This window comes from Odocoileus virginianus, chromosome 11, assembly GCF_023699985.2.
Source record: "Odocoileus virginianus isolate 20LAN1187 ecotype Illinois chromosome 11, Ovbor_1.2, whole genome shotgun sequence".
Lineage (NCBI taxonomy): Eukaryota > Metazoa > Chordata > Mammalia > Artiodactyla > Cervidae > Odocoileus > Odocoileus virginianus.
In genome coordinates, this window is record NC_069684.1 from 27988002 (window position 1) to 28012846 (window position 24845).

Here is a 24845-nt window from a genome sequence, read left to right on the forward strand (position 1 = left end):
TCACATCTCTTTTTTTAGGCGGGCGGCGCCCCTACTCCCAGGTGGCAAGCGGGTTTCGAGCTTCCGGCTCAGGCCTGGTTCTGTGACGGCTCCCGCACGCTTCTGTTGAGGGACCGACTGCAGAGCTCCAGGACCCGACAGAACCGCGTAGGGCGGAATCCCGCTGTTCCTCTTACAAACCTTTTTCTCCAAAAAAGGCACTAATAACGACATCGACCTGGCGGAAGGTGGAATTGGGGCCCGCGTCGCCCTCACCCAGCCCTGCCCACAGCCTCCCAGAGCTCTGTGAACACATGCCAGTGAGGATGTCAGTACATCGACCGCGGGAAAAAATGCATGAGGGTGAGGGGAACCATGCATCAGAGAGGACTCTTATACAAAGAGCTTTTCCAAATCAATAAAAAGAGCCAACAATCTAGTTTTCCGCAGATCGGAAAACAAACGAAAACAGAAATGGAGATGCTATGGATGAGCAGTTTGCGAAACCACTTCACTGGATAGTCGCGTAGCACCTGCGCTGGGCAGGACTGAAGGGCGGGAACGGGCAGACAGCGGAAAGATTCAAGCATCCTTATTGAAGCCAGTTTGGCCAAATCTCCCTGAAAGAGGATACCTGATACTTCAGTCCAGCGAGTCCGCTCCTGGGAACCCAGTTACTAAGGCATCTGCCTAAGTGTCCAGGCCCGCCCGGGCAGGGACAACCACTTTTCCTCTGCCTGGTCTGTGGAACAGCCTGCCGGTGCAAAGACCCTGAGGCTGGAAGGTTGCCTTAGGGAAGGAAGGCGATGGAGAACTCAACCTATGCCCTCCCCTTCCTCCACCCGTCTAATGGCAGAGGTCCGCGGGCCTGGACAGCCAGATCCCAAGACAGGGGACTTCACAACCCTAAGGGCGTGCACCCCACTCGTTCTCCCACTCCTCAGCCAGCGTCCAGTCGAGGCCAGACGGGCAAAGGGGCCTGCGTGGCGTTGGAGAGGGGCAAGCAGACGCAGCCTGGGTAATCACGTTGGGCCATTCGGCCCCCAGAAGATTCCGGGGACGGGAAGGCTTGAATGAGGTGACGCGGGCAGATCTTGGAGACTTCTGATATAGGCGACGGGCGCGGCCCGGGGGGCTTCCTGGAAGAGGAGGAGAACGGAGCCCCAAAACGTTGAGAGGATTCGCCCGCTAGGCAGCGTCCCCGAAACCGCGGGAGAGCTCGGGAGGCCGGGCGGGCGGCGCCGAGAAACAGCGGCTGCGGGCAAGCGGCGGGATCGAGGGACGCCGAGCCGGTCGCCACCGCGGAGCAGCCCTTCAGCCTCCCGGCATCGGCTGGTCTGTGCGTCCTCCGCGGATCGGCGGCGGGCCAGCGGCCGAGCCCATGCAGCCGCGCAGCGAGCGCCCGGCTGGCAGGACGCAAAGTCCGGAGCACGGCAGCCCCGGGCCCGCGCCGGAGGCTCCGCCGCCGCCGCCGCCGCCGCAGCCGCCAGCGTGAGTGGGCCAGGGGTTAGGGTTAGTGACTGGCCTGGGCCGAGTAGGAGGGAAGGAGGGGCGCGCCCAACCTGGCAGGCTGCTGGGAGGGGGCGGCCTGGCGGCCTGGCGCCCTGCCGGTTCGTCGGACCGCGGAGGGTCCAGGGCCCCTGCGTTATCCGCGCATACAGCCGGCGCGGGGCAGGGCATCCCGAGGTGGCTACTCCCGGAGGTCTGACCCCACCCGCCGCCCTTGAATTCCGGCTGTGCCGCTCAAAGACTCGCGCGGCCTGTCTGCAGGATGAGGGGTTAAGGGTCAAAGAGGTTACATTGCCTGTCGGTGTAGGGGTCCGCTTCAGGGCCACCGGCCAGTACGCATCAGTTCAAATTGTGCACTTCCCGCAGCCCGTGCGGAGGACACCGGACTCCGACCGGGGCGCGGGAAGGGTGGCCAGCAATGGACAGACAGTCTAGTCCCAAAAGAGGGCCTAGGGAGCTGGGGGTGCTCCTGGCGGGAGGGAAGTATGTGCCTGAGCAGGGATCGTGTTAGAGGAAGCTGTACAGTTTCAACGACCCGGGTCTGGCGTGGGAGCCGACCTCCAGCGGGGAGCAGGTTGGAGCAGAGTCTGGCTGGACTCCGAGGAGGCTCCCTGGCCGTGAGGCAGCAGAGTGGGTGGCTGCCTGGAGAGCACATGGGGTCCCCAGGGGCATGGGTCCTTCATGGAAACTTGGTTCAGGCTTCTTGGGGAGAAGGTGGCCTCCTGGGTGCCAAGGCCCTGACCAAAGTCTCTAGGGTGGGTGAGCAGTTCTGTGCAGAGTGCACCTTGACGGGTCACTGTCCACGTGCAGCCCTGAGGCAGAGCGTGCCCGGCCCCGGCAGGCCCGGCCCACAGCCCCCATGGAAGGCACAATGCAGCTGCTGAGCCGTGAGGGCCACGCTGTGTCCCACAACTCCAAGCGGCACTACCACGATGCCTTCGTGGCCATGAGCCGCATGCGACAACGCGGCCTCCTGTGTGACATCGTCCTGCATGTAGCCGCCAAGGAGATCCGGGCACACAAGGTGGTGCTAGCCTCCTGCAGCCCCTACTTCCACGCCATGTTCACAAGCAAGTACAGCCCATCAGGTCCGGGTGCTGGGGGGCTCTGCAGCTCTGGAGTGGGCCCCAGCCTGACTCGCTGTCCCATACCCACCCTTTCCCCCAGACGAGATGAGTGAGAGCCGTCAGACACACGTGACACTGCACGACATCGACCCTCAGGCCCTGGACCAGCTGGTGCAGTTTGCATATACAGCCGAAATTGTGGTGGGAGAAGGCAATGTGCAGGTATGGCGGCCTCAGCCTCATGGCCCGTGCTGCCGCGGTGCCGGTGCCTCCGCTCACTCCATGCCCCCAGCCTCCTCTGTAGTGTGGCCACTCCTTCAGTCTTCATGTCTGTTTCTCTGCCCCTGTTCCTCTGGCCCTCTCTCCCACCTTGCCTCACAGACTCTGCTCCCAGCCGCCAGCCTCCTGCAGCTGAATGGCGTCCGAGACGCCTGCTGCAAGTTCCTGCTGAGCCAGCTGGACCCCTCCAACTGCCTGGGCATCCGGGGCTTCGCCGACACGCACTCCTGCGGTGACCTGCTCAAGGCGGCACACAGGTACGTGCTGCAGCACTTCGTGGACGTGGCCAAGACCGAGGAGTTCATGCTGTTGCCGCTGAAGCAGGTAACGTGGTAGCTGGGGAACAGCCTGGACTTTGACCCAGATTCTGACCCTGACCCAGTTCCTGGACCCCAGAGCCAGCCTTGGTCCCTGGCTCCATCATCTGCACCCTAAAGACCTGGTCCTTTGTCTCTCAACCTTTATCCCCAGTTTCTGATCCACATTCCAACCCAACCACCGTCCCTTGGGCACAACCACCCCCATTATCTAACTTCACCCAAGCACTCACCATTGATTCCTGACGCTCTCTCGGCTTGATCACGTTCTACCTACTACCCCAGCAGTCCCTGATTCCACATCCCCAGAACGACCCTGGAATTGGTCCCCAGGAACTGGACCTGTGGCTCCTGACCCTGCTTGGCCCGTCCTCATAGGAACACTGGGCCCCTTGGACTCTCCCTCCCAGGCACCTTCAGGGTTCCATGGGCCCCAGGATCCTCCCCAGATCTCAGGTCTGAGGGTCCCCACCCCCAGGTGCTGGAACTGGTCTCTAGCGACAGCCTGAACGTGCCTTCAGAGGAGGACGTCTACCGTGCCGTCCTGAGCTGGGTCAAGCATGATGTGGATGCCCGGAGGCAGCACGTTCCTCGGGTGAGGCCAGGCCCCGGGGGCGGAGGAGGGGCGGTGGGGCGGGGCCCCCGGTGCTCAGGAGGGGATGCAATGGCTGAGGACCCAGCTGTGCCTGGGCTCTTCTGTGCCCACAAACCCACAGGAGTAATGCAGGCATGTGTCTCAAGAAGGTTCCACGGTACCTGAGAGGGTCTCAGGGCAGGGCCTGCTACCTGACTATAGCATCCACACCCCAGCTGATGAAGTGTGTCCGCCTGCCCCTGCTGAGCCGGGACTTCCTGCTGGGCCATGTGGACGCTGAGAGCCTGGTGCGGCACCACCCAGACTGCAAAGACCTACTCATCGAGGCCCTCAAGTTTCACCTGCTGCCCGAGCAGAGGGGCGTCCTGGGCACAAGCCGCACCCGGCCCCGGCGCTGTGAAGGCGCTGGCCCTGTGCTCTTTGCTGTGGGTATGCCCACCTGTCCCATCCTATCCTGTCCCCCAAGCCCTGCCCTGTGTCCCTACCCATGAGCCCAGCACAAGCCCTACTCCCCAACCCTGTGCCAGTTCCATCCTGCACTCACCCCACATCTGCTCTTCCATCCCCCATGGTGTGACCCACTCACCAGTCCCCGCCCCACTCGCCCTGGGAGCCTCCAGGCCCTCAATCTTGAGATATGATAGAGCCTCCTAGCCAACTACCTCCCTGGGCCCTCGTCCTGCCCCGTCACCTCCCCATCCCTAGGTGGTGGGAGCCTGTTCGCCATCCACGGGGACTGTGAAGCATACGACACGCGCACTGACCGCTGGCACGTGGTGGCCTCCATGTCCACACGCCGAGCCCGGGTGGGCGTGGCAGCAGTGGGGAACCGGCTGTATGCTGTGGGCGGGTAAGACTAGAGGCTGGTCTCAGGTCAGGGGCTTGGCGTGTGCCCACTGGGCCAGCCCTGATCAGCAGTGGACCCTCCCCTAGTTACGATGGGACTTCAGATCTGGCCACCGTAGAGTCCTACGACCCCGTGACCAACACCTGGCAGCCGGAGGTGTCCATGGGCACGAGGCGCAGCTGCCTGGGTGTGGCTGCCCTGCACGGGCTCCTGTATGCAGCTGGTGGCTACGATGGGGCCTCTTGCCTCAACAGGTAGTGGCTGGGGTCAGGGCCGGGTGGCCTTTCAGAGTTGGCTCAGCAGCTGTGGCTGCACCAGGACTGCAGGGGTCTTGCCTGAGAGGAGCCAAGGGGCACCCTGCCTGAGGTCACCAGGGTCCCCACTACCTTGGCCAGCCCAGTGGCATGTTCTTTCCTCTCTGGGGTCCTTCCCCCAGGGCAGGGGCTGCCCAGCATTGTCCAGGCATCCTGTGGCCCATGTCCACCCAGCATGGCCCTGCTTCCAGCTTCAGTGGGATTCTGGGGTCAGCCTCCATGACTGCCTAACTTGGAATTTTAGTCATTCTTCAGGGGAGGGCAGGTCCTGGGGCCGGGACTGCCTTTCCTCCACTGCTCAAGGTCAGCCGCAGTCCTGGTGTCTGCAGTGCTGAGCGCTATGACCCCCTGACGGGAACATGGACATCCATCGCCGCCATGAGCACACGGAGGCGATACGTGCGCGTGGCCATGCTTGGTGGGTGACTGCATTGTGTAGCACCCAGCCCCAGGGACTCTCACACATAACAGGTGCGCCATGAGTGTGTTGATTCCCTGCAGATGGAAACCTGTATGCCGTGGGTGGTTATGACAGCTCATCACACCTGGCCACCGTGGAGAAGTATGAGCCCCAGGTGTGAAATTCCCCAATCACATATCCCCATTCCCCAGAGGTGCTTGAGGTCAACACTCTGGCCACCCCTACCCCCTAGAGGGTCATCCCTCGATGTCCACGTTGTCTCACAGACTCCTCACCCTGAAGTAGATGTCTGCAGGTGGAGGTGGAGGGAGGCTGGTGGTGGGTCTGCCCCCAGCCCATCTCTCCACCTCAGGTGAACTCCTGGACGCCCGTGGCCTCCATGCTGAGTCGGCGCAGCTCAGCAGGTGTGGCGGTGCTGGAGGGGGCCCTCTACGTGGCTGGTGGCAATGATGGAACCAGCTGCCTCAACTCTGTGGAGAGATACAGCCCCAAGGCAGGCGCCTGGGAGAGTGTGGCGCCCATGAACATCAGAAGGTGCATGGGCCCCCAGAACTGTCACCACCATTGTCCTCTGTTCCCCAACTGACAGGCCCTCACCCCTGCACAGCTTGTCCCCCACCTCTCTCCTGAGTCTCCCCTTTCAGGGCCCCGCCCCCCGCATCGCCAAGGCCCCGACCCAAGGACGCCTCCCCAGGCAGCCCCCCCAGGCTTCTCCAGTGGCCACAGCCCCAGACCCTGGCCGTGCCCCCTCTTCACACCCCCACCCCGGCCTCACCTCCTGCTCCTCTCCTTCCACCCTGCCCCCAGGAGCACACACGACCTGGTGGCCATGGATGGATGGCTGTACGCTGTGGGGGGCAACGACGGCAGTTCCAGCCTCAACTCCATCGAGAAGTACAACCCAAGGACCAACAAGTGGGTGGCCGCGTCCTGCATGTTCACGCGGCGTAGCAGCGTGGGCGTGGCGGTGCTGGAGCTGCTCAACTTCCCTCCGCCCTCTTCGCCCACGCTGTCCGTGTCGTCCACCAGCCTCTGACCCAGTGGCACAGCTGCACAGAGGCCGGCCGGCGGCCTCCCTCGTGCCTTAAGCCCCCAGGGCCCAGCACCTCCCTCCCCTGCTCGTGGGGCGGGGCTTGGCCCCCACCAGGGACATCTGGCGCCGTCTGTCCACCGTGCGTCTAGCCCGGGCGTTACTGTGTTTCTTTCTCAGTGTTTGTGTGTGCCATTTATTTATTCACTCATTAATTTATTGATTGATGTTGAGCAGGCTGCAGCTACCCGTTTCTTTGTTTACTCTTGAAGTGTCCTATCTCTGGGGCCAAACTGCTCTCCTGGGTGTCCTCCCACCCTACTGAGGGCCCTGGGGGAGCAATGGGGTAGACACTGGCATTCCCCGTGGGTGAGGAGCCAACTTGGACTCTGCAGACCTGGAGGGACTGAGGGGTGATGCAGAGCAGTTATGGGGGGGCTTTCTGAGTCAGGTGCAGACCCCCTAGCCTGTGCTTTGCACACCACCCTTGCCTCACCCAGCCAGGCACTCTCCCAGGGAGGGCACAAATTGGGCTTCCTTCCCATGGCTGTGGTGTCATTTCTGGATCCTGCACTGAGCTGGGCACTGTCCGCTGCCATCCCCACACAGCAATATGAGCCACTTGAACAATAAACATGTTTCTTGGGCTCTGCGGGCCTGTGGCTGTGTGTCCATCTCTGCCTCTCAGGGTCATGTCTGGGGTGACCGGAGGGGCCTGGGGTGGCTGTGTGCCCGAGCCGAGGCTCCGTGTTGGCATCTGGGGGCTTTGAGACAGTGCCATCACGTCCAGGGGCAGGGCTGTGCTGGCCCATGTCTTACCCAGGCTCTGCATGGCATATCCCCTGATCTCACCGGTCCCAGGTACACCTGGGAGGGTTATGCCCTCTCTTGGAATCTGGATTCTGGTTAAGCCTCAGGACCATTTATCTTGACCTGGGGTGAGGGTTGGATGGAGGCAGAGAGGAGGCTGCAGGAGGGTCCTAGTTCCTCCTTCCCCAGTTGCAGAGTCCCGCTTCAACAGCTGAGAGTGAGCACACGTCCCGTACAGTCACTGGTGACTCAGAGGCTGGCATTTACGTGGAAACAGGATGTGCGCTCACATGTCTGGAGGGGGGTCGCTGGGCTCAGGGAACTCACTCCATTCCGGCTCTCTGACCCTAGGCAACCTCCAGTCTGATGCAATGGCCTTTGAGCCCTGTCCTGTACAGACTGGGGGCTTTTGACTGGGCTGTGAGTGGGGGGAATCTCTCCTCCCCTTCCCTACGCCCCAGGCTGACTGATGTGTGGAGGACCCTGGGCAGGGAGCTGAAAGGCTCAGCTCAGCCTCTGGTAGGGGCCAGTTCCCTCCCAGAAAGACTCCGCCTCCCCAGCTCTTAGGTGCAGGGCTGGTTGGCCCAGAGCCCCGCCCCAGGGGGTGGGGCAGGAGGCTGGGGACTGAAGGACCCAAACCTGTCTACCTGCTCTACTCAGGTCAGCTGCCACTGCCACCCATGGGGAACAGCCACTGCGTCCCTCAGGCCCCTAGGAGGCTCCGGGCCTCCTTTTCCAGAAAGCCCTCGCTGAAGGGAAATAGGTGAGGGGGGCAGGGTATGGCCATGGCCCCTTGGTCACAGGGTCTCCCTCAATCTGCCTCAGGGGCCAGGCTGTGAGCGCCCCCCTCCCTTGTCCCCAGAGAGGATGGCGCACGGAAGCTGGCTGGCCTGTTTGGCACCGAGGCTGGTGCGGACGGGAACACCGCTGCTGACAAGATCTTCCACTACATCCCAGGGACGGTGAGCAACTGGGTAGCGTGCCCTGGCTTGGAGGGGTGGTCTGTGTGTGACTGCGTGTGTGTCCCATCTGTATTGGGCCCAGGGTCTTCCCTGTCGGCCCCAGGAGAGTCAAGTCCAGAGCACAGCGAGGAAGTAGGTGCAGCCCCGCCCTGGGGAGCTCATAGGCCGAGAGTCTGAGCGGAGAGCGAAACTGAGCCCCGGCACTGAGTCAGTGGAGCGGCAGGGCGGGGCCTCCGTGCCCAGCCACGTGCCAGCCCTGCCCGGGGCCTGGTGTCCAGCCCCCACCCCGTGCCCTGGTGCAGGATAGCGTGTGTGGGCACGTTGAAGCTGGACAAGCGCGTGTGTCTGCTGCCGTGTGGGCACGGGTGTCAGGCAGGCAGTGGGGCTGTGAGTCACCGCCCCCCACTGTCACTCCAGGAGAGTAAGGGGCTTCTTGTATTCAGTGAGCCAGGCTCTCCACTACCCTTGGCCCTGGTTTCTCCAAGAGACGTCCCCTTGGGGTCCACCACTGCGTCATCCTGTACCCCACGCCACACAGCAAGGAGGGCTCCCAAGCACATGCTGGGCCACCTTTGAGCTGAATACCTGCTAACCAAGGGGGAGAGACACCTGCCCTTTAGCCCGGCGCAGCCTCCAAGGGCTGGAGTGAGGCTCTGCTATGTGCAGAGGCCCTGGCATGTGAGGGAAACGAGCCTCTAGGCTATTGCCCCAGGAGCAACGTCTGTGATTGTGCGGGGAGCACTGGCCAGCACCCATCCTCACAGCTGCTGGAGTCAGCTCCCAGGCAACCTTTCCAAGTGTTCCTGTCAGGCTGGGAAGCCCGAGCCAGTCCCCTCTCCTGCTCCCTGGGGTTCCCTGGGCCCCCTGTGCTGCCTTCGGAAACCAGGCTACCTCAGAGAAGTGGACAGGGTGCTTCTGACAAGGCCCTGGCCGGAATCCCTCCATGTGGCCACATCTCAGATGTGCCAGGACATGGCAGCTAGAGAGGGGACTGGGCTTGCTGAACCTCAGGGGGTGGGGCCAGGGGAGGAGCCGGCAGGCCCCTTCCCTGTCGGGGTGGGCTCTGCTCCCACGTGGGCGCCTACCCCGCCACAGCCCCAAGCCTGAGCCCAGGCCACCGGCCAGCGGTGTGGCCCATCCCGCTCCGTGGCCTATTTTTCATGGGTCCCATCCCAGCATCGTTCCCCACGCTGGGTGTGGGTACAGGAGGCCCCACCCAGAGACAGAGAGGCCCGGAAGCTCTGAGTCTGTCTGTTCACATTCCTGGGCTTGCCCAAGGGGTGGCTCAGCTTGGCCAAGGCACAGCAGCCCCTGCCAGCTCCCCAGTGTGCCCTGATCCCCAGACTTCAGCCCCTCCAGCCCCAGCTGGGCACCTGTCCTGATCTGGCTCCCTTTCTGATCATCAAACCCCTGCCTATAGAGGATTCTCTATGTGCCAGAGTCAGCTGTTGGTGGGCGCTGACCCTCCCTTCAGCAGACAGGCGTTGAAGCCCTAGTACACCGAGGCCTTACATCTAGTACTGGAGCACTGTCCTTGGTCCTGGTCCAGCAAAGGGGCAAATAGACAAAGGCCCTGTTCTCATGTCATTTGCATCCATGACAAAGCCAGATGACAAGATAAAGAAGGAAAAGACAGTACATCAGATGTGGCTAGCACTAAGGCGAAATGTAAAGGAGGACCAAGGGGCAGGGGTCAGTGAGGCTGGAGTGTTGGAAGAGCGCCCAGACAAGAGCTTAAAAGAAGGGGTCTGAGCCAAGCCCTGGACTAGGTGAGAAGGGGCTGGGCTGAGTGGTCCAGTCAGAGAGGGCAGCAGGAGCAAAATCCTGAGATAAGTGGATGCCTGAAGTGAGGGGAGAGGACCTCTTGGCCATTGCCAGGACCTTGGCCTCTGCTGAGAGGGAGATGGAGGATGTGGCAGTGTGGCGCTTAGCAGGCTGTGATGAGAATACTTCCACCAGGCAAATGCACATACTGCAAATCGGCACCCCCTTCTCGGTTTGTTGTTCAGTCACTCAGTTGTGTCAAACTCTTTGTGACCCCATGAACCCTAACCTTACTCCGTAGAGCCAAGTTTTAAGCCAGTACCTGCTGATGCTGAGGTGTGGGAGGGTTCTGAGCATTGTCTCACTCGAACACCTGAAAACCCCTCTGACCAACAGGATTTGGGAGGTTGAGTAACCAAAATAAGACTTCCCTGGTGGCTCAGCAGTAAAGAATCCACCTGCAATTCAGGAGCTGCAGGAGATGCGGGTTGGATCCCTGGGTTGGGAAGATCACCTGGAGGAGGGCATGGCAACCCACTCTAGTATTCTTGCCTGGAGAATCCCATAGACAGAGGAGCCTGGCAGGCTACAATCCATAGGGTTGCAAAGAGTCAGACATGACTGAAGGGACTTTTAATAGCACAGTAACCAAAATAAGGGGACACAGTTAGGAAATAGTGAAGCTAAGAGTTGAATTTCCGATGAGTTGAAAGGTTGCTGACTCCATCACTAGACCACGGAGTCCTGTCACCAGCAGAGGCTGTGTGTGTCTGTGTGTGTGTGTGTGTGTGTGTGTGTTCTGCACTGTTGTCATGTGAAGAGACTGTGTGTACAGGGCTCTGTACACATGTGATGCTGTGCGTGTGTTCTTAACCTATATATGGTGAGACTGTGGGCCAAGGCTGCTGGTCACCAGTCAGGCCGCCTCCCCTGAGCTCTTCCCCCACCCTAGAACATCCCAGGCTTGCAGAGCCAACAAGAAATCCTGGAGCAGCCTTTCCTGAGTGTGTTCAAGGAGGGGCGGCGAAGGGCAGCAGTGAGGAGTCTGGGCAAGGTTGTGCACTACGCCAAGGTCCAGCTGCGTTTCCAGCACAGCCAGGTGGGGGCCGGGCTGGAGGGGGGCATGCTTGGGGGGGCCACCCTGGAGCCTGCCACTGAGTCCTCAGACGCTGGCCCCTCTCTCCCCTAGAATGTCAGCGACTGCTACCTGGAGCTGTTCCCCTCCCACCTCTACTTCCAGGCCCATGGTCCCGAAGGACTCACTTTCCAGGTGCGGGGAGATGGGCAGAGGGAGCTGCTGGGGAAAGGGGAGAGCAGACCCTTGGGAGGCAGAGGGGCCCTAGCCCTTCTCTCCCACTCTGCTCTGGCAGGGGCTGTTACCACTGATGGAGCTGAGTGTCTGCCCCCTCGAGGGGTCTAGAGAGCACGCCTTCCAGATCACAGGTGTGTGGGGGCACGGGTGGTGCTGCCTGTGCTGACCTTGCCTTCGGGACAAGGTGACAGCTCTAAGACTGCTCAGTGAGCCTGTTGACCCGGCCTGGGACCTTGGCAGGACTCTGAGCACGTTGCGGGGTCCTGGCTTTTCCTCTGATGGGCACATGTGCAGTGCCAGGCTGAGGTGGAAGACAGTGGACTGGGGGCCTCCAGAGCTGCGCATGTGGTCATCAGTGGCTCCTGCCAACCCTTGAGGAGCCTCTCCTGTGGGCCCCTGGCTTAGTGGGCTAAGCCCTAAGCTCTGTCCCTCCCGCACAGGCCCGCTGCCCGCCCCACTTCTCGTGCTCTGCCCCAGCCAGGCCGAGCTGGACCACTGGCTCTACCACCTGGAGAAGCAGATAGCCCTCGTGGGAGGGGTGCCTCGCTGCCCCCCAGAGCCCCTGCAGGTCAGTGCTGGGAAGCCTGCACCCCTTTCCCCTTCTGCCTCCTCCACCTGCCCCTGACCCTTTCCTCCCAGGGCCCCGCTGAGGACGCGCTCCCCCGGACTCTGCAGCGCAGGCTAACCCGGCTGCGGACAGCATCAGGGCGCCAGGTGATGGGCAGTGCCATCTGTGCCTCAAGGGTCAAGCTGCAGCATCTGCCCTTACAGGTGGGGGCACAGAGGTGGGAGGAGGTGAGGGCGGGGTGCAGGCTCCAGGTGGGGCCAGGCCCTGCGCGCATGCCAGCGGAGACCCCACTGCGCCCTGTGACCTCCCTGCAGGAGCAGTGGGACCGGCTTCTTGTCCTGTACCCAACCTCCCTGGCCATCTTCTCCGAGGAAGCAGATGGGCTTTGCTTTAAGGTAGGTCCCTCCCCGCTGCAGACCCGCCCCAGGGAGGCGCCCTGCACGTGGGGGTGGGAGGGGGCAGTGGCTCAGGAGGAACCTGTATGTTGGGGCCTGCTGGGACAGGTGGCCCCACCCACCGAGCCTGCTGTCCTGGTCAGTCTGGTCTCAGCCTGACGTGGGCAAGGAGGGTGGGCACCTTGCCTCAGCACCCTGTATCATGCTAGCAAGTCCACAGCCACCAGCAGGCCAGTCACCTGGGGGTGGCATGGGGCCCACAGTGCTCCTGGAAGGCCTGTATCTCTGAGCAGGCATCTTCCTGGTGCCTGAAGCTTGTGTGTGTGTGCGTACGTGGGTGTAGACATGGTGTGAGGGTCCATCCTGTGCATCAGGGTACCTCCTACTCTGGGGGTGATCATGGCCTTCAGTCATCGAGAAATACAGGGGGCTTCCTCGCGATCCCTTCCCACCCACCCCCATCTTAGTGGGTGGCCAGGGGACCAGTCCCCGACCAGTCCTGAATCAGACATTGGCTGGAGAAAGCCCCACCTGGAGCCTGTGTGAAGACACCCCTCTAGGACAGACAGGATGTGCCTGGCCTCCCTCAAGGTGTTGGCCTCAGCCCTGCTTTGCCCTCTGCCTGGCGTCCACTTGCCCACCCAACTCTGGAGGGCTCGCGGGGGTGGTGGGTCAGGGATTGTTGCCTGACTCAGGCCCTGTCCCGCTGACGCCCTGCAGGGGGAGCTCCCGCTCAGCGCCATCCACATCAACCTGGAAGAGAGGGAGAAGCAGATCCGCTCTTTCCTGATTGAAGGTGGGTGAGAGCCAGGCCTGGGAGAGGGGCTGTGGCCCCCGGGTGGGCACCCAGCTCTGCATCGGGCCTTGCAGGGAGCACCCTGCCTGCCAGGCCCCCTCACAGCATCCGTGCACCAGGCCGTCTCATCAACACCATCCGTGTGGTGTGTGCCAGCTATGAGGACTACAGCCACTGGCTGCTCTGCCTGCAGACAGTCTGCCACAGGGACAGGGCCTCCCCACCACCCGGCCCTGAGAGCCTCCCGGGGCTGCGGGCATCCACACAGGTAAGGAGTCAGCAGGTTAGGTGCTGCCGGGCAGCAGTAAAACAGACGGGTGGGCCTGGGCACGGGGAGGTGGGGAGGGGTTCCTGCCACTTGGCTCACCCCTACCCCTCGCCGGCTGCCCAGGTTGTCGTCAGTGGCCGAGGCTCACTCTCCTCTGATGCACGGACCAGCTGGGACTCAGGGTGCCCGGCACCCCCCTCCACTTGCACCAGCCACTCCCTCCCTGAGTCCTCAGCAGCATCCACTGCAGGCTGCCCGGCCCGGCCCCCACCGGTGAGTATCTGGGAGGGCGGGTAATGGGGCAGAGGGGGCAGGGGACCATGAGGCAAGTTTGTGTTGGGGACCTCATGGCAAGTAGGACCCTAGTTCCTCAGGGCAAGGGACTCTGTGTAGCTTCAGACCATTGTGTGGGAGAAGGCCCCAGGAAACCTTCTGGAAGGTCCTTGGTCCCCACAGGAGCAAACCAACCCTGGCTGCACCAGCGTCGGTGGGCACAGGGCAAAGCTGAGACGGGGCGGCAGCAGCCGATCACCCAGGAACAAGGCCCGGGCTGAGAAGCCTGGCCCAGCCACCCTGCTACACCTGGATCTGACCAAGGTGGGCCAGCATGTTGACCCCGGCTCTGGGCATGACCCTCTGCTCCCTCCCACCCTCCACTTCCCTGGCCTCTTCAGTCCTGAAACCACCAGAGGCCTCTGGCACAGAGAAGGAAGGGCCTGGCTGCTTCCAGCCCCAGGAAGCTATGTCTCCTGTCTCTTGCCGGTAGTTGAGCCTGGACAGCAGCCCTGAGGCCCCAGACCATTCTCTGGAGACACCCCACTCCCCGCTCTACGCTGACCCCTACACACCACCTGCCACCTCCCACTGCAAGATCACAGACGTCCAGAGCCTGGATGAGGTCAGTCCCCTGCTGGATGACAGAGCTGGTGTGCCCACAGCCTGAGGCTGAGAGGATACCCGAAGCCTGAGGTCTGCTCAGGCCACTGTGGGAGGCTGAGGGGGTTCTGGGGCCTCTCAGGGGGCCTTGGTCACCAGTGCTCTCCCCACAGTTCCTCAGCGTGATGCAGAGCTCGCTTGGACCTGAGCCCTCCAGCCCGTTCCGCTCGGTCCCCGTGTCCATGCCTGTCTCTGACTCCAGCTGTGGACTCTCCCGCCCCCACTTCCTCTCTGAGAAGGCAGCCCCGCAGGCCCGAGCTTCTCGGCACCATCGTGCCTCCAGCAAGGGCTGGGGGCCCCGGCCCCCAGACTCCCCTCGGCGTGTGAGTAGCAGCTCCCACCCTGGGCACGGGGTTCTGTGGAGGAGAGGAAACCGCGTGGAGCCTTCTGGGACCCTGAGGGAGCAGGAGAGATGGAAACAGGGGAAGAGGGTGGTGGGTGGAAACCAGGGACTGGGCTTGGTGGCAGGAAGGGAGCAGTGGGGAGGAAGTGGGGGCCAAAAGGAAAAGGAGGGGGTGGGGTCAGGCAGATATGTGAACTGGTCTCCAAGCCCCCCATCTCTCAGACCTGTGGTTGGGGTCCCCAGGTCTCCCCTGAGAAAGAAGCTTCGCCTGACCCCTCACCACCTCCTCCAGGTGAGTGAGGGCCCTGCCCCCTTCTGGGAGAGTTTGGGGTGTCACCTCCTGAAGACACATGCATGTCCACCCTCCCCACCAGATGGCTGCCCCCCCAGGGGCTACAGCAGTGTCCAGGACGAAGTTCTGTCACCCTCCCAGCGGCAGGGGCCTCGAGGAGCACCAGAGCCTGAACGGGGGCTCATCCAGTGGATCTGATGGCCCCCAGCAGCTGCTTCTGGGGATCACCTGCCTGTATCAACCCTGGAGGAGGGGCCGCAATAGGACCTGGGACTTGTCTGTGGGGCCACAGGCAGTGTTGAGTCTGGGTCTGACCCCAGCAGGTGGAGGGAGCCTCAAGAACCCTGAGTTACCCTGGGCTCTGGACACCTTGGCCAAGGTGACAGGACACCCAGAGGGGCCACACCTCAGCCTGCCTCTCAGGGAAGGAATGAGGGAGGGGACATGGGGCAGCAGCTTCACCTGGAAGAAGGATGGCACAAGCATAAAGGTCGGAGGGCTGAGAAAGTCAGGTTAGCGAGGGTCAGAGTATGTGAAATCAGAGGACACAGGAGTCGGAGGTCAGAAAGGTCTGAGACATGATGAGCAGAGGGAGGAGGGTGGTCTGGGTGTGTGTGAGTGGGATGAACTGGTCGGGAGAAACTGGCAAGAGACCAAACAGGAAGGAAAGGAGGTTTTATTGGTGCTGTGTCCATGCGTCCTGTCCTCAGCAGCCAGTAGTCTCCTGCGTCCTGGGGACCCTGCATGTGTTGCTTCCAGGGCTGGACACCCACCCAGCCCCCCTTGCTCCACCACTGCCTGTGCCCCGCCCACTTTCCTGTCCCATCTCCAGCTCCTCTCAGCCCTGGGCGAAGCCAAGTGTCCAGTCCCTCCACCCAATACCCTTGCCTTCCGTCTCTGTAGCTCCTCCAGGGCGCCCCAGAGGTGGGGCTCCAGGCCCTGCCTACAGACCCCTATCCCTCTGGGTACCTGTTCGCCATCTCAGGCAGTAGCCAAGGAGGCCTTGACCAGACCCTTGGGGTTCCGGGGTCAGAGAAGCCTCAGAGGCCTCCACTGGCCTATCCTCTTGTAAATAGAGCAGAGGCTGGGACACCGCCCCACCCCCCAGCCTTGAGGCCCTCTGCCTACTTGCCCTTTCCCCCTGCCCGGATCTCCTGTTGGGGTCTTGCTGCTTCTCTGAACCCCTCTAACTTCCAGTGCCCGGTCGTGGCCCTCCCTCCAGAAGCATAACCATATCGGATGAGGATTCCAGTTAATTCTGGTTTCAGATAAACCACAAACATTTCCTTAGCATAAGTGGGACTCATCCCGAGTGTCTGAGATTCAAGTTTCATCGGACGCCCTGTGTTTTTTATTGCTAACCTGGCCACCTTACTAACCAGCTTCCTGCTCAGCCCCTACCTACCCAGCCTTCCAGAATCTCCCCGCTCTCAAGTGTGGAGCACAGCCTTGACCTCGGCCACTGGTCAGACCCTCAGTGGAGTCCAGGGGAGCTGGGGCCAAGGACGCAGTCTCCTTCTTAGACACTGCAGAACACAAACAGTCAGAGGGCAAGGCCTGAGAGCAGTGCCTTGTCCTGAGCACCTGTGGACATTTCCTTGTCCTGCGTCTTCCTGGGCTGAGCCTGGGTCCTAGGGGCTGGGGCTGGACCTGGGGCTGGGGCTGCGACTGCGGCTGTGGCGCCCCCGCTCCACCTGCCGGCGGAAATATCGGATGGCAGAGATGGTGCCAATGTTGGCCAGCAGAACTGCAAGAGAAGCACAGACCTCCTGAGTGCCGGCTCTGTTCTGGCCTGGTCACCACCCTCCATCCACACAGGCTGACTCTCGAAGGACGAGGGCAGGCTGGCAGAGCAGGGTGGGTCCGCAATGCAGGAAATCAGTCAGGGGAGAAACCCGCACCTCCCCATCCCTACTAGCCCAGAAGCTGGGACTGGACACCACTGCCCCTCCACTGGACTTCTGGACAACAGCCCACCCCACCCTGGCCCCACAAACCTGTTTTCCAGGCATCTGGGGCATGCAGGTCTGATGTTCTCACAGCCCAGGTAGCAAAGGCTACGAACACCATGCACATGTCTTTCTGGCTGAAGGTGAACGAGGTGAGGGGACCCCGGGGTGCCACTGGGAAAGAGAAGCATGGCCTGAGCTCCTGTTCCCCCACTCAGACACACCTGCCCTGGTCACATCTATCCTGAGTCATGTCCTTCCTGTGACACGTCTGTCCCAAGACCCAGGGTAGTGTGTGGCATAGTTGAGTCAGGCTGACTTGGGCGAGTGCATCTGGCGCGCTGTTTCCTGGTTTGTAAAATATCTTCTAGAGGGAATGTGAGCCTGACCTGCAGGCAGTGCAGACGGAGCTGGGGCTGCCCCCAAGTTGTCTGGGGCTGAACCCAAGGTGACAGCCACTTAGGAGCCAACCCCTGCCCGGCTGGGGCTGCTCCACCTGGACTGTCTCCTGGGAGTGGGGGAGGGGCAGGGGGAGGAGCCCCTCCTGAGAGATCATCCCTGAGGTCCCCCCACCAGCTCACAACCCAGGATCCTGGCCTGTCCCTCCCCGACGGCCCTCTTGGCTGAACTCCCTGGACAGTGTGTTCCCAGGTCCTAGACAGACCAGGAGGCCCCTGCAACACACACCTGCTTCCCTGATGGCCAGGGTGAGCTGTTCCACTGTGGCTGGGCTGGACTCCGGTGGGGCGCCAGTCCCCACTCCCCAGAGGACTGACCTGGGGGGCTCTGTGGCCTGCACCTGGAGAAGGGCGGCTGGCCCCAGCGTGCCCCCTGACCTGTCCTCATCGAGGAAGTGTTCATAGGCCTCAGGGATGGAGATTGGCATGGGGTCTCCAGGTGGAGGGGCCAGCACAGGCCCAGCCTGTAGGGGTGGGGCCTCGGAGCGGCCCTCCTGGTGCTCCGACCTCTGGACTTGGCTGTCTTGGAAGAAGAACTCACACACATCCGGCCACTGGACTTCGGCTGGAACCTGGGCAGCCTCTGCTGCCCCCTCATTCTCTTCGTCTTCCTCCTCAATGGTGTCACAAAAGAAGAAGTCATAGGCTTCCGGGAGGGTCACCGCAAAGCAGCTCCTGGGCCCTGTCCCCACAGAGGCAGAGGGGGCAGGGGGGGGCAGGTGCTTCAGAATCCGAGGCTGGGGGCTCCGGGGCCCAACTGCCACAGAGTCCCAGGCTCCAGATCCTCTGTGGCCCCCAGCTGCTATCCTGGGGGCTGTGGCTGGAGAGGGTGGGCCTGAGGCCTCTTCTGACCCTGCCTCTTCGGAGCTGGGCACAGCCATGGAGAATCGCACTTTCTTCTTCTTGGGTGCTTGGATGGAGCCTAGAGGGGGCTCCCCAGTGTGGTGTCCAGAGGCATCTATTGAGGGCTCCCCTCTGGGCTTCTGTTGGCGCCCCTCTAGAGACTGAACAGGGCTCAAACCCAGCTTGGCTACAGGAGCAACCTCTGCTTCCACCATGTCAGGCCCAGCCTGGGGTGTGGGAGCAGGTGGTGTAGACACACCCACATCAGGTCCAGCCTCGAGCACAAGATGAGGCAGAGCTGTGCATGGTACAGCCTTTGAGGCAGGCACAGATGAATCCACCTCTGGCTGGACCACTGGGCCCGGCACAAGCAGGTCCATATCCAGTCTAGACTTGAAGGTGGCTGTAGACTGAGGCTCATCGGGTTGAGGTTCAGAGGCGGGTGTAGACTGAGGCTCATCAGGTTGAGGCTCAGAGGCGGGTGTAGACTGAGGCTCATCGGGTTGAGGTTCAGAGGCGGGTGTAGGCTGAGGCTCATCGGGTTGCGGTTCAGAGGCGGGTGTAGGCTGAGGCTCATCGGGTTGAGGTTCAGAGGCGGGTGTAGGCTGAGGCTCATCGGGTTGCGGTTCAGAGGCGGGTGTAGGCTGAGGCTCATCGGGTTGAGGTTCAGAGGCGGGTGTAGGCTGAGGCTCAGTGGGTTGAGGACTGAAGGTGGGTGTGGACTGAGGCTCATTGGGTTGAGCGTTGAAGGCAGGTATAGACTGAGACTCAGCGGGTAGAGGTTCGGAGGCAGGTGTGGATAGAGCCACGTCTGACTTAGTCGTGACATCTAGAGGAGCCTCTGGGTCAGACATGGACACAGCGCATGGCTCAGCTCTGGGGCTCATTCCAAGTTGGTCTGTTCCCTGCTCAGTAGTAGGGACAGACATAGACAGATCCACACCTGGCCCTTGTCTGGCCACCTGCTCGGGGGCTCCTGCAGACTCTGGCCCCAGCTCAATCTGCCCAGTTCCTCCTGCCTGCTTTGCTGCTCCTGCTGGGAGACCCTTCCCCCTGGACCCAGCAGGGCTGAGGCTGTCCTCAGGCCTGGCCTCTGTGAGCAATGGGGAACCCAGCTGGGTGGCAGCAGGGCCTGGGCCACCCGAGCGCCCACCCACTTTGGTGCCTGCAGTGCGCCTCTTCTTTCGGCCAGGGCTTCTTGGAGGGGCTCCAGGGCTGCCAGGGGACCTCTGGGGGGCAGCACTGCGGCCAGGGGACTCAGGACTCCCAGCGGGCTCACCAACGGGAGTAGGGGCAGGGCCCTGGGGGGCTGGCCCCTGCAGAAGCCTCTGCATCTCGTCTCTGGAAGACACTGTCCCCGGGAGGGATGAGACCTGGATGAGAGGGGTGGCACCAGAGCTGAGGGACAGCCGAGCTTCTGACCGTGCGGACGTGCTGGGCGTCTGCTGACCGGCCTCTGGGGCCAGCATGGGCTCATGCCAAGACCTGCTGACCAGCTGCCGGGTGGTGGCCTTGTCCTCCTCCTCAAAGCTGGGCCAGCTACTTCCTCCATGAGCCAGCTGCCCCTCGAGAAGGGGTGAGGGTCCTGGGGGACTGCTGCCACTGCTGTCCCTTTGGTCAGTGTCGCTAGACAAGGGTTCATCCCCAGAGGCCAGGCCGGCCTGCAGGAGGCCACACTCTTCAGCGGTGGCTGAAAACTCAGCCCAGTCCTGGTCACTCAGCTGGACGCTGTACTGGAAGTTCTCCATTCTGGGTCAGCAGAGGCACGTGAGCCACAGACCAGGTACTTCACAGACCCAGGCCCGGGGCCCTGGCCCGCACTCACTGCCACCACCCCACCTGCCCCCTCGGGTTTCCGTGGCCCAGAAGCCAGCCCTCCATTTCTGTCCTGAAAGAGAGCAGAACAAACAGAGTCCAGAGAGAAGCTGTGCTTTTTCCTGGAGTTGGAGCATCCAAAACTCCTGCTTTCCCTGCTTCCGAATTGAGCGCAAATGGTAACGTTACAAGGACATGTTGCTACAGTCCTGCATTAGAGTCAGTGAAGTTCACTAAAACACAAGGCTCCTCATCCCCAGGAGAAGTTTCCCTCCTCAAGGTGTGTGTTCTCTGTTCAGCTGAGGCAGCCTCCAGCTTTCCTGCAGAGCTGCTAGTACCAACTCAACACAGCAAAGCCCATTTCAAGGACCACCCACTAGGGTTCAGTTCACCTGAGTGATAGTCCTGGACTGTCCCAACATGCCCCAGGTGGCAACTGGCCACGGGGGGAAAGGCCGTGGTGTCCAGCAGGTGACCAGTCTTTAGGGATGACCTTCTACCAGCCTTGACTGGGACAGGCTGCCGGGCTTCTTCTGAGCCTACCAAGGTCACACCAGTGCTGCCAAACCCCACTCAGGGGTCATCAGGGAGAGCCTGGCTCTGCCCCTGCCTGAGCAGGAGGTCCCAAACCAGAATGAGCCTTCTGGTTCCCACCGGCCCCCTGGGGCCACCATCAGAGTCTGTGCCCCTGACCCAGACCTGCCCAGCTGACAAAGCCCTCCTCCCTGCGTCTCACTGAGCCAAGGCAACCCTTCTTGGTTGGGAGCCCCTAACCTCTCAGCCCCCGATGGGAGGCTGCCCTTTGGCCCTTGGTCAGGTACCGCTTGACCCAGGGCGTGGGAGGCCACTGGCCAGACCAGTCCTGCGATGGAGGTGCCTTGAGACCAGGGCACCGTGGCTTCCTGACCCGTTGCCCCTTGTCCTCCTGTCTGGTCTTAGGGAAGCCCCCTGTAGGGGCTGTCTCCTTTGGGACCCCTTAGGGTGGGAATGAGGGGCTGACAGTACTGTACCTGGGACCCCACAGCCAGCCGGGGCAGAGGAGCTGGGCGTCCGAGCTGCCTGTCCCAGAGCGGCATGGTGCAGGGCTCGCTGCACAGGCCCCACCCCCATTGCCAAAAATACCACAGCCCATGGTCACATGTCTCCTGCCAGGCAGCAGGGTCCAGGCCACAAATAGATGGCATTTGAGGGGCTTCCAGCTACGTGAGGGATGCCTTCCTGGTCAGGTCAAATGCCGGTCAGAGAATGCTGACCAACAGTCTGGCCCGCCGGGGCCTCCCTTTCCTAAACTGAAGGCCACTCTGTGGTCCATCTTGGCTGAAAGCTGCTCTCTCCTCCTAAAGTGGCCCCACCCACTGTGAAGACTCAGACCCCTGCTCCTCCTGTCTCCTCACCTGCTGGAAGCCCCCCGAGACCAATCCGAAAGCTTCTGGGTCTTAGGGCTTTACCCTGATGCCTTTGGGGAACAGAGGGAGTGAGAGAGTGATGAACCCAGAAATGAGGGTCCCGGAATGTTCCTAGAGGTCATTTGGACCTGGCCACCACTGACCTGGGTCAGGGCTGGCACCTCCCTGATCTGGCCCGTCCCCTGGCAGTGTCGTGAACCTGCCCAGGTGGGCTCTCAGTAGAACACCCACATGGAAGTGGTTGCCAGTGGTCAGAGGGAGCCAGTCACTCCTGCCAGCATCTCTCCTGACCTAGGCCCCTGCAGGCAGAGCCCAGGATGGGGCTGGCAAGCAGGCTGTCTCTCCAAGAACGGGGGTCTAGTGCTGCCACCCACAGGTCACCAGGAGGAGCTGGGCAGGAGACATGGCTTCTGGGAACAACAGCCCCTTGCAGGCACCACCCTGCTCAGCCCTCTGAGGACTTTTCCAAAATGTGTCTGTCCTGAGAGGGGTGCCAGGAGGAGCTTGGTAAGATACAGAGAGGGTGAGTGACTGGTCCGTAACCACACAACTAGTTAAGTGGCAAACCTGGGGTCATGTATGGATGTGAGAGTTGGACTATAAAGAAAACTGAGCGCCAAAGAATTGATGCTTTTGAACTGTGGTGTTGGAGAAGACTCTTGAGAGTCCCTTGGACTGCAGGGAGATCCAACTAGTCCATCCTAAAGGAGATCAGTCCTGGGTGTTCACTGGTAGGACTGATGTTGAAGCTGAAACTCCAATACTTTGGCCACCTGATGCGTAGAGTTGACTCATTTGAAAAGACCCTGAAGCTGGGAAAGATTGAGGGCAGGAGAAGAAGGGGATGACAGAGGATTAGATGGTTAGATGGCATCACCGACTCAATGGACGTGGGTTTGGGTGGACTCTGGGAGTTGGTGATGGACAGGGAGGCCTGGCATACTGCGGTTCATGGGGTCACAGAGTCGGACATGATTGAGCGACTGAACTGAACAGAGCCATCCTGCCCTCAAGGCTAGTGTTGCCTATCCCCAGGCAGGTACAGTGACACACACCCCTCCTGCTGGGGGACAGAGGAGGGAGTAAGGGGGCCGGACAGTAAGCATCTGGTTGGGTAAATGGGATCATTTCTGACAGCAACACATCATAAGAAGGACCTAGAGTGGAGAGGAGGGGGCCCTCTGAGGAGGGTCTGCAGGTTGGGGATGGGGGGAGATGGGGTGTGGGGACCATGAGGACTGAGTCTTTGAGTGAAGGAGTCCAAGACACCCAGGAAAAGCTAGGTCAGGCAGCATTCTCGGCTGCCCCGGTCACCCCGGGTGGGCAAGCCTGGCCCGGGGTGTTTCCTCATCACTGAGTGTGGAGAAAACCCAGGTTACCCTTCTGTGTCTCTCCTGCCAGACTGCTCACACAAAACACTGCTCTGTGTCATGTCCCAAGGATGAAAGAACAGATAAAAAACCAAGGAGGGTCTTGGAATGTGGGAGCAGACAGGCCCTTATCATCCTTCCCTCCCCCATGTAGTAACTATCAATAAATTTCAGGTCCTCCTGAGGACCCACGGACTCCATTTGCCTCATCCAATCAGCAAATGACCCACAAGACCCCATCCCGCTCCTTGAACCCCAGCTATAAAAATGGACTAAGGAGCCCTGTTCAACATCAACTGTCCCTTGAACCAGCCTGCTGACCTAACAGCATCTCCCACTCTAATAAACTTTATTCTCCTCTCATTCTGCCTCATGTCTGGAAATTCTTTTCCAATCCACACACAGACCACAACACTCTGGTCACCAAAAGTGGTGGGGGAAGTTCTTATGCCAGGCAATTTGGTGACACCAGCTGGGTGTCCCACAGGTTAATTCTGATAGTATCTGGAGATTCTTGGGTAGGGGGCTCAGTCCCACAGACTGCCTTCAACTTCAGGTGCCAATGGCAAAGAGTGGTCCCCAAATCACCCACCACTTCTGTCTAACTTGGGTACAAATCAGAGGCTCCCATGACCACCTGCCCCTTGAATTCAATTAATTTGCTAGAGGAGCTCAAAGAATTCAGGGAAACCATCACTAACACTCACCAGTTCATTATAAAATTTGATGATTTGCTGAAGGATAATCCCATGGACAGAGGAGTCTGGCGGGGTCAGACTACAGTCTGACTACTACAGTCCATGGGGTCACAAAGAGTCAGACACGACTGAGGACACACCCATCTACACCATGAAGGATATGGATGAGCTCCAGATGGGGGATGGGCAGGGCTGGGCGGCAGGGGGCAAGGACGCCTCCATGCATCAGTGTGGGATTTTGCTGAGGCTTCCTCATAAAGGCATAACCTCTTATTAGCCCCATTTTCAGCTCCTCTCCCTTCTCGAGAGAAGTCGAAGCTTCTAATCAGGCTTGGTCTTTCTGGTGACCAGCCCTTACAGGAGCCTCATTAGAACAAAAGATGGCCCTGTGCTCTCAGAAGAAATTCCCAGGCTTTCAGGAGCTCTGCGCTGGAGCGGGGCAGACAGCGGGACCCCTGCTGTCCATGTTCCTTCCATCCCACGGTCCACTCCCTGCTCCTCACCAGGCTCTGCACTGGGGCCCTGTTGGTTGCTTCGCTGCGGAGGGAGGTCCCACTGCATCACTTCCTGTGGAAGGACATGTGGGTCGTTTGCAGTTTGCAGCTATTACAAAGAGTGATGCTATGAACATTCTGGAACCTTTCTCGTGGCAGTCTTGGAGTGTTTGTCCAGCTCTAGAGGACACTGCCCAACAGTTTCATGGGGTGGCTGTGCCTTTGCTCCAACATGTCTGCTCCCACATGGCCTGGTGAAGCATTTTCCTTAATAATAAAGTTATTGGCCTTTGGCATCATCTTTAGTGAGGACGTGTATCTCTTCAGTGATTCTGTCTTTTCCTATCGATCAGCAAATTTGGAAAACTCAGCAGTGGCCACAGGACTGGAAAAGGTCAGTTTTCATTCCAATCCCAATGAAAGGCAATAACAAAGAATGTTCAAACTACCACACAATTGCACTTATTTCACATGCTAGCAAAGTAATGCTCAAAATTCTCCAAGCTAGGCTTCAACAGTAGGTGAACTGAATTCCCAGACGTTCAAGCTGGATCTAGAAAAGGCAGAGAAACCAGAGATCAAATTGCCAACATCCACTGGATCAAAGAAAAAGCAAGAAAATTCCAGAAAAACATCTACTGTTTCATTGACTACTTTAAAGCCTTTGACTGTGTGGATCACAACCAACTGGAGAATTCTTAGAGATGGGAATACCAGACCACCTAACCTGCCTCCTGCAAAACTTGTGTGCAGGTAAAGACGCAACAATTAGAACTGGACATGGAACAACGGACTGGTTCCAAATTGGGAAAGTAGTACGTTAAAGTTGTATATTGTCACCCTGCTTATTTAATTTAAATGCAGAGTACATAATGCAAAATGCCGGGCTGGATAAAGCACAAGCTAGAATCAAGAATGCTGGGAGAAATATCAATAACTTCAGATATGCAGATGACTGCACCCTTATGGCAAAAAACAAAGACGAACTAAAGAGCCTCTTGATGAAGG

At 60.4% G+C, this 24845-nt stretch overlaps 3 protein-coding genes across 4 annotated transcripts; 2 read left to right on the plus strand and 1 right to left on the minus strand.

Moving 5' to 3' along the window:
* Positions 1-42: 42 nt before the first annotated feature.
* KLHL17 (kelch like family member 17) lies at positions 43-7010 on the plus strand. The gene is made up of 12 exons (XM_020873759.2): positions 43-1470; positions 2299-2558; positions 2656-2777; positions 2937-3158; positions 3630-3746; positions 3962-4175; positions 4452-4596; positions 4680-4847; positions 5237-5325; positions 5409-5482; positions 5681-5862; positions 6136-7010. The coding sequence occupies exons 1-12, from the start codon at positions 1361-1363 to the stop codon at positions 6362-6364; spliced, it is 1932 nt and encodes a 643-aa protein (XP_020729418.2). The 5' UTR covers positions 43-1360; the 3' UTR covers positions 6365-7010.
* A 5592-nt stretch (positions 7011-12602) lies between these two features.
* Positions 12603-15473, plus strand: PLEKHN1 (pleckstrin homology domain containing N1). Its single transcript, XM_070474095.1, has 9 exons — positions 12603-12760; positions 12890-12965; positions 13085-13233; positions 13357-13506; positions 13690-13830; positions 14000-14131; positions 14283-14492; positions 14756-14804; positions 14887-15473. The coding sequence occupies exons 1-9, from the start codon at positions 12740-12742 to the stop codon at positions 15000-15002; spliced, it is 1044 nt and encodes a 347-aa protein (XP_070330196.1). The 5' UTR covers positions 12603-12739; the 3' UTR covers positions 15003-15473.
* PERM1 (PPARGC1 and ESRR induced regulator, muscle 1) lies at positions 15463-20965 on the minus strand. 2 transcript variants are annotated; one of them, XM_020873756.2, is made up of 4 exons: positions 20880-20944; positions 17441-19942; positions 16802-16927; positions 15463-16551 (listed from the first exon to the last, which is right to left on the minus strand). In XM_020873756.2, the coding sequence occupies exons 2-4, from the start codon at positions 19800-19802 to the stop codon at positions 16436-16438; spliced, it is 2604 nt and encodes an 867-aa protein (XP_020729415.2). In that variant the 5' UTR covers positions 19803-19942; positions 20880-20944; the 3' UTR covers positions 15463-16435. The 2 variants fall into 2 exon arrangements, with proteins under 2 accessions (XP_020729415.2, XP_020729414.2); XM_020873755.2 differs by having other exon boundaries at positions 17441-20965.
* Positions 20966-24845: the final 3880 nt, after the last annotated feature.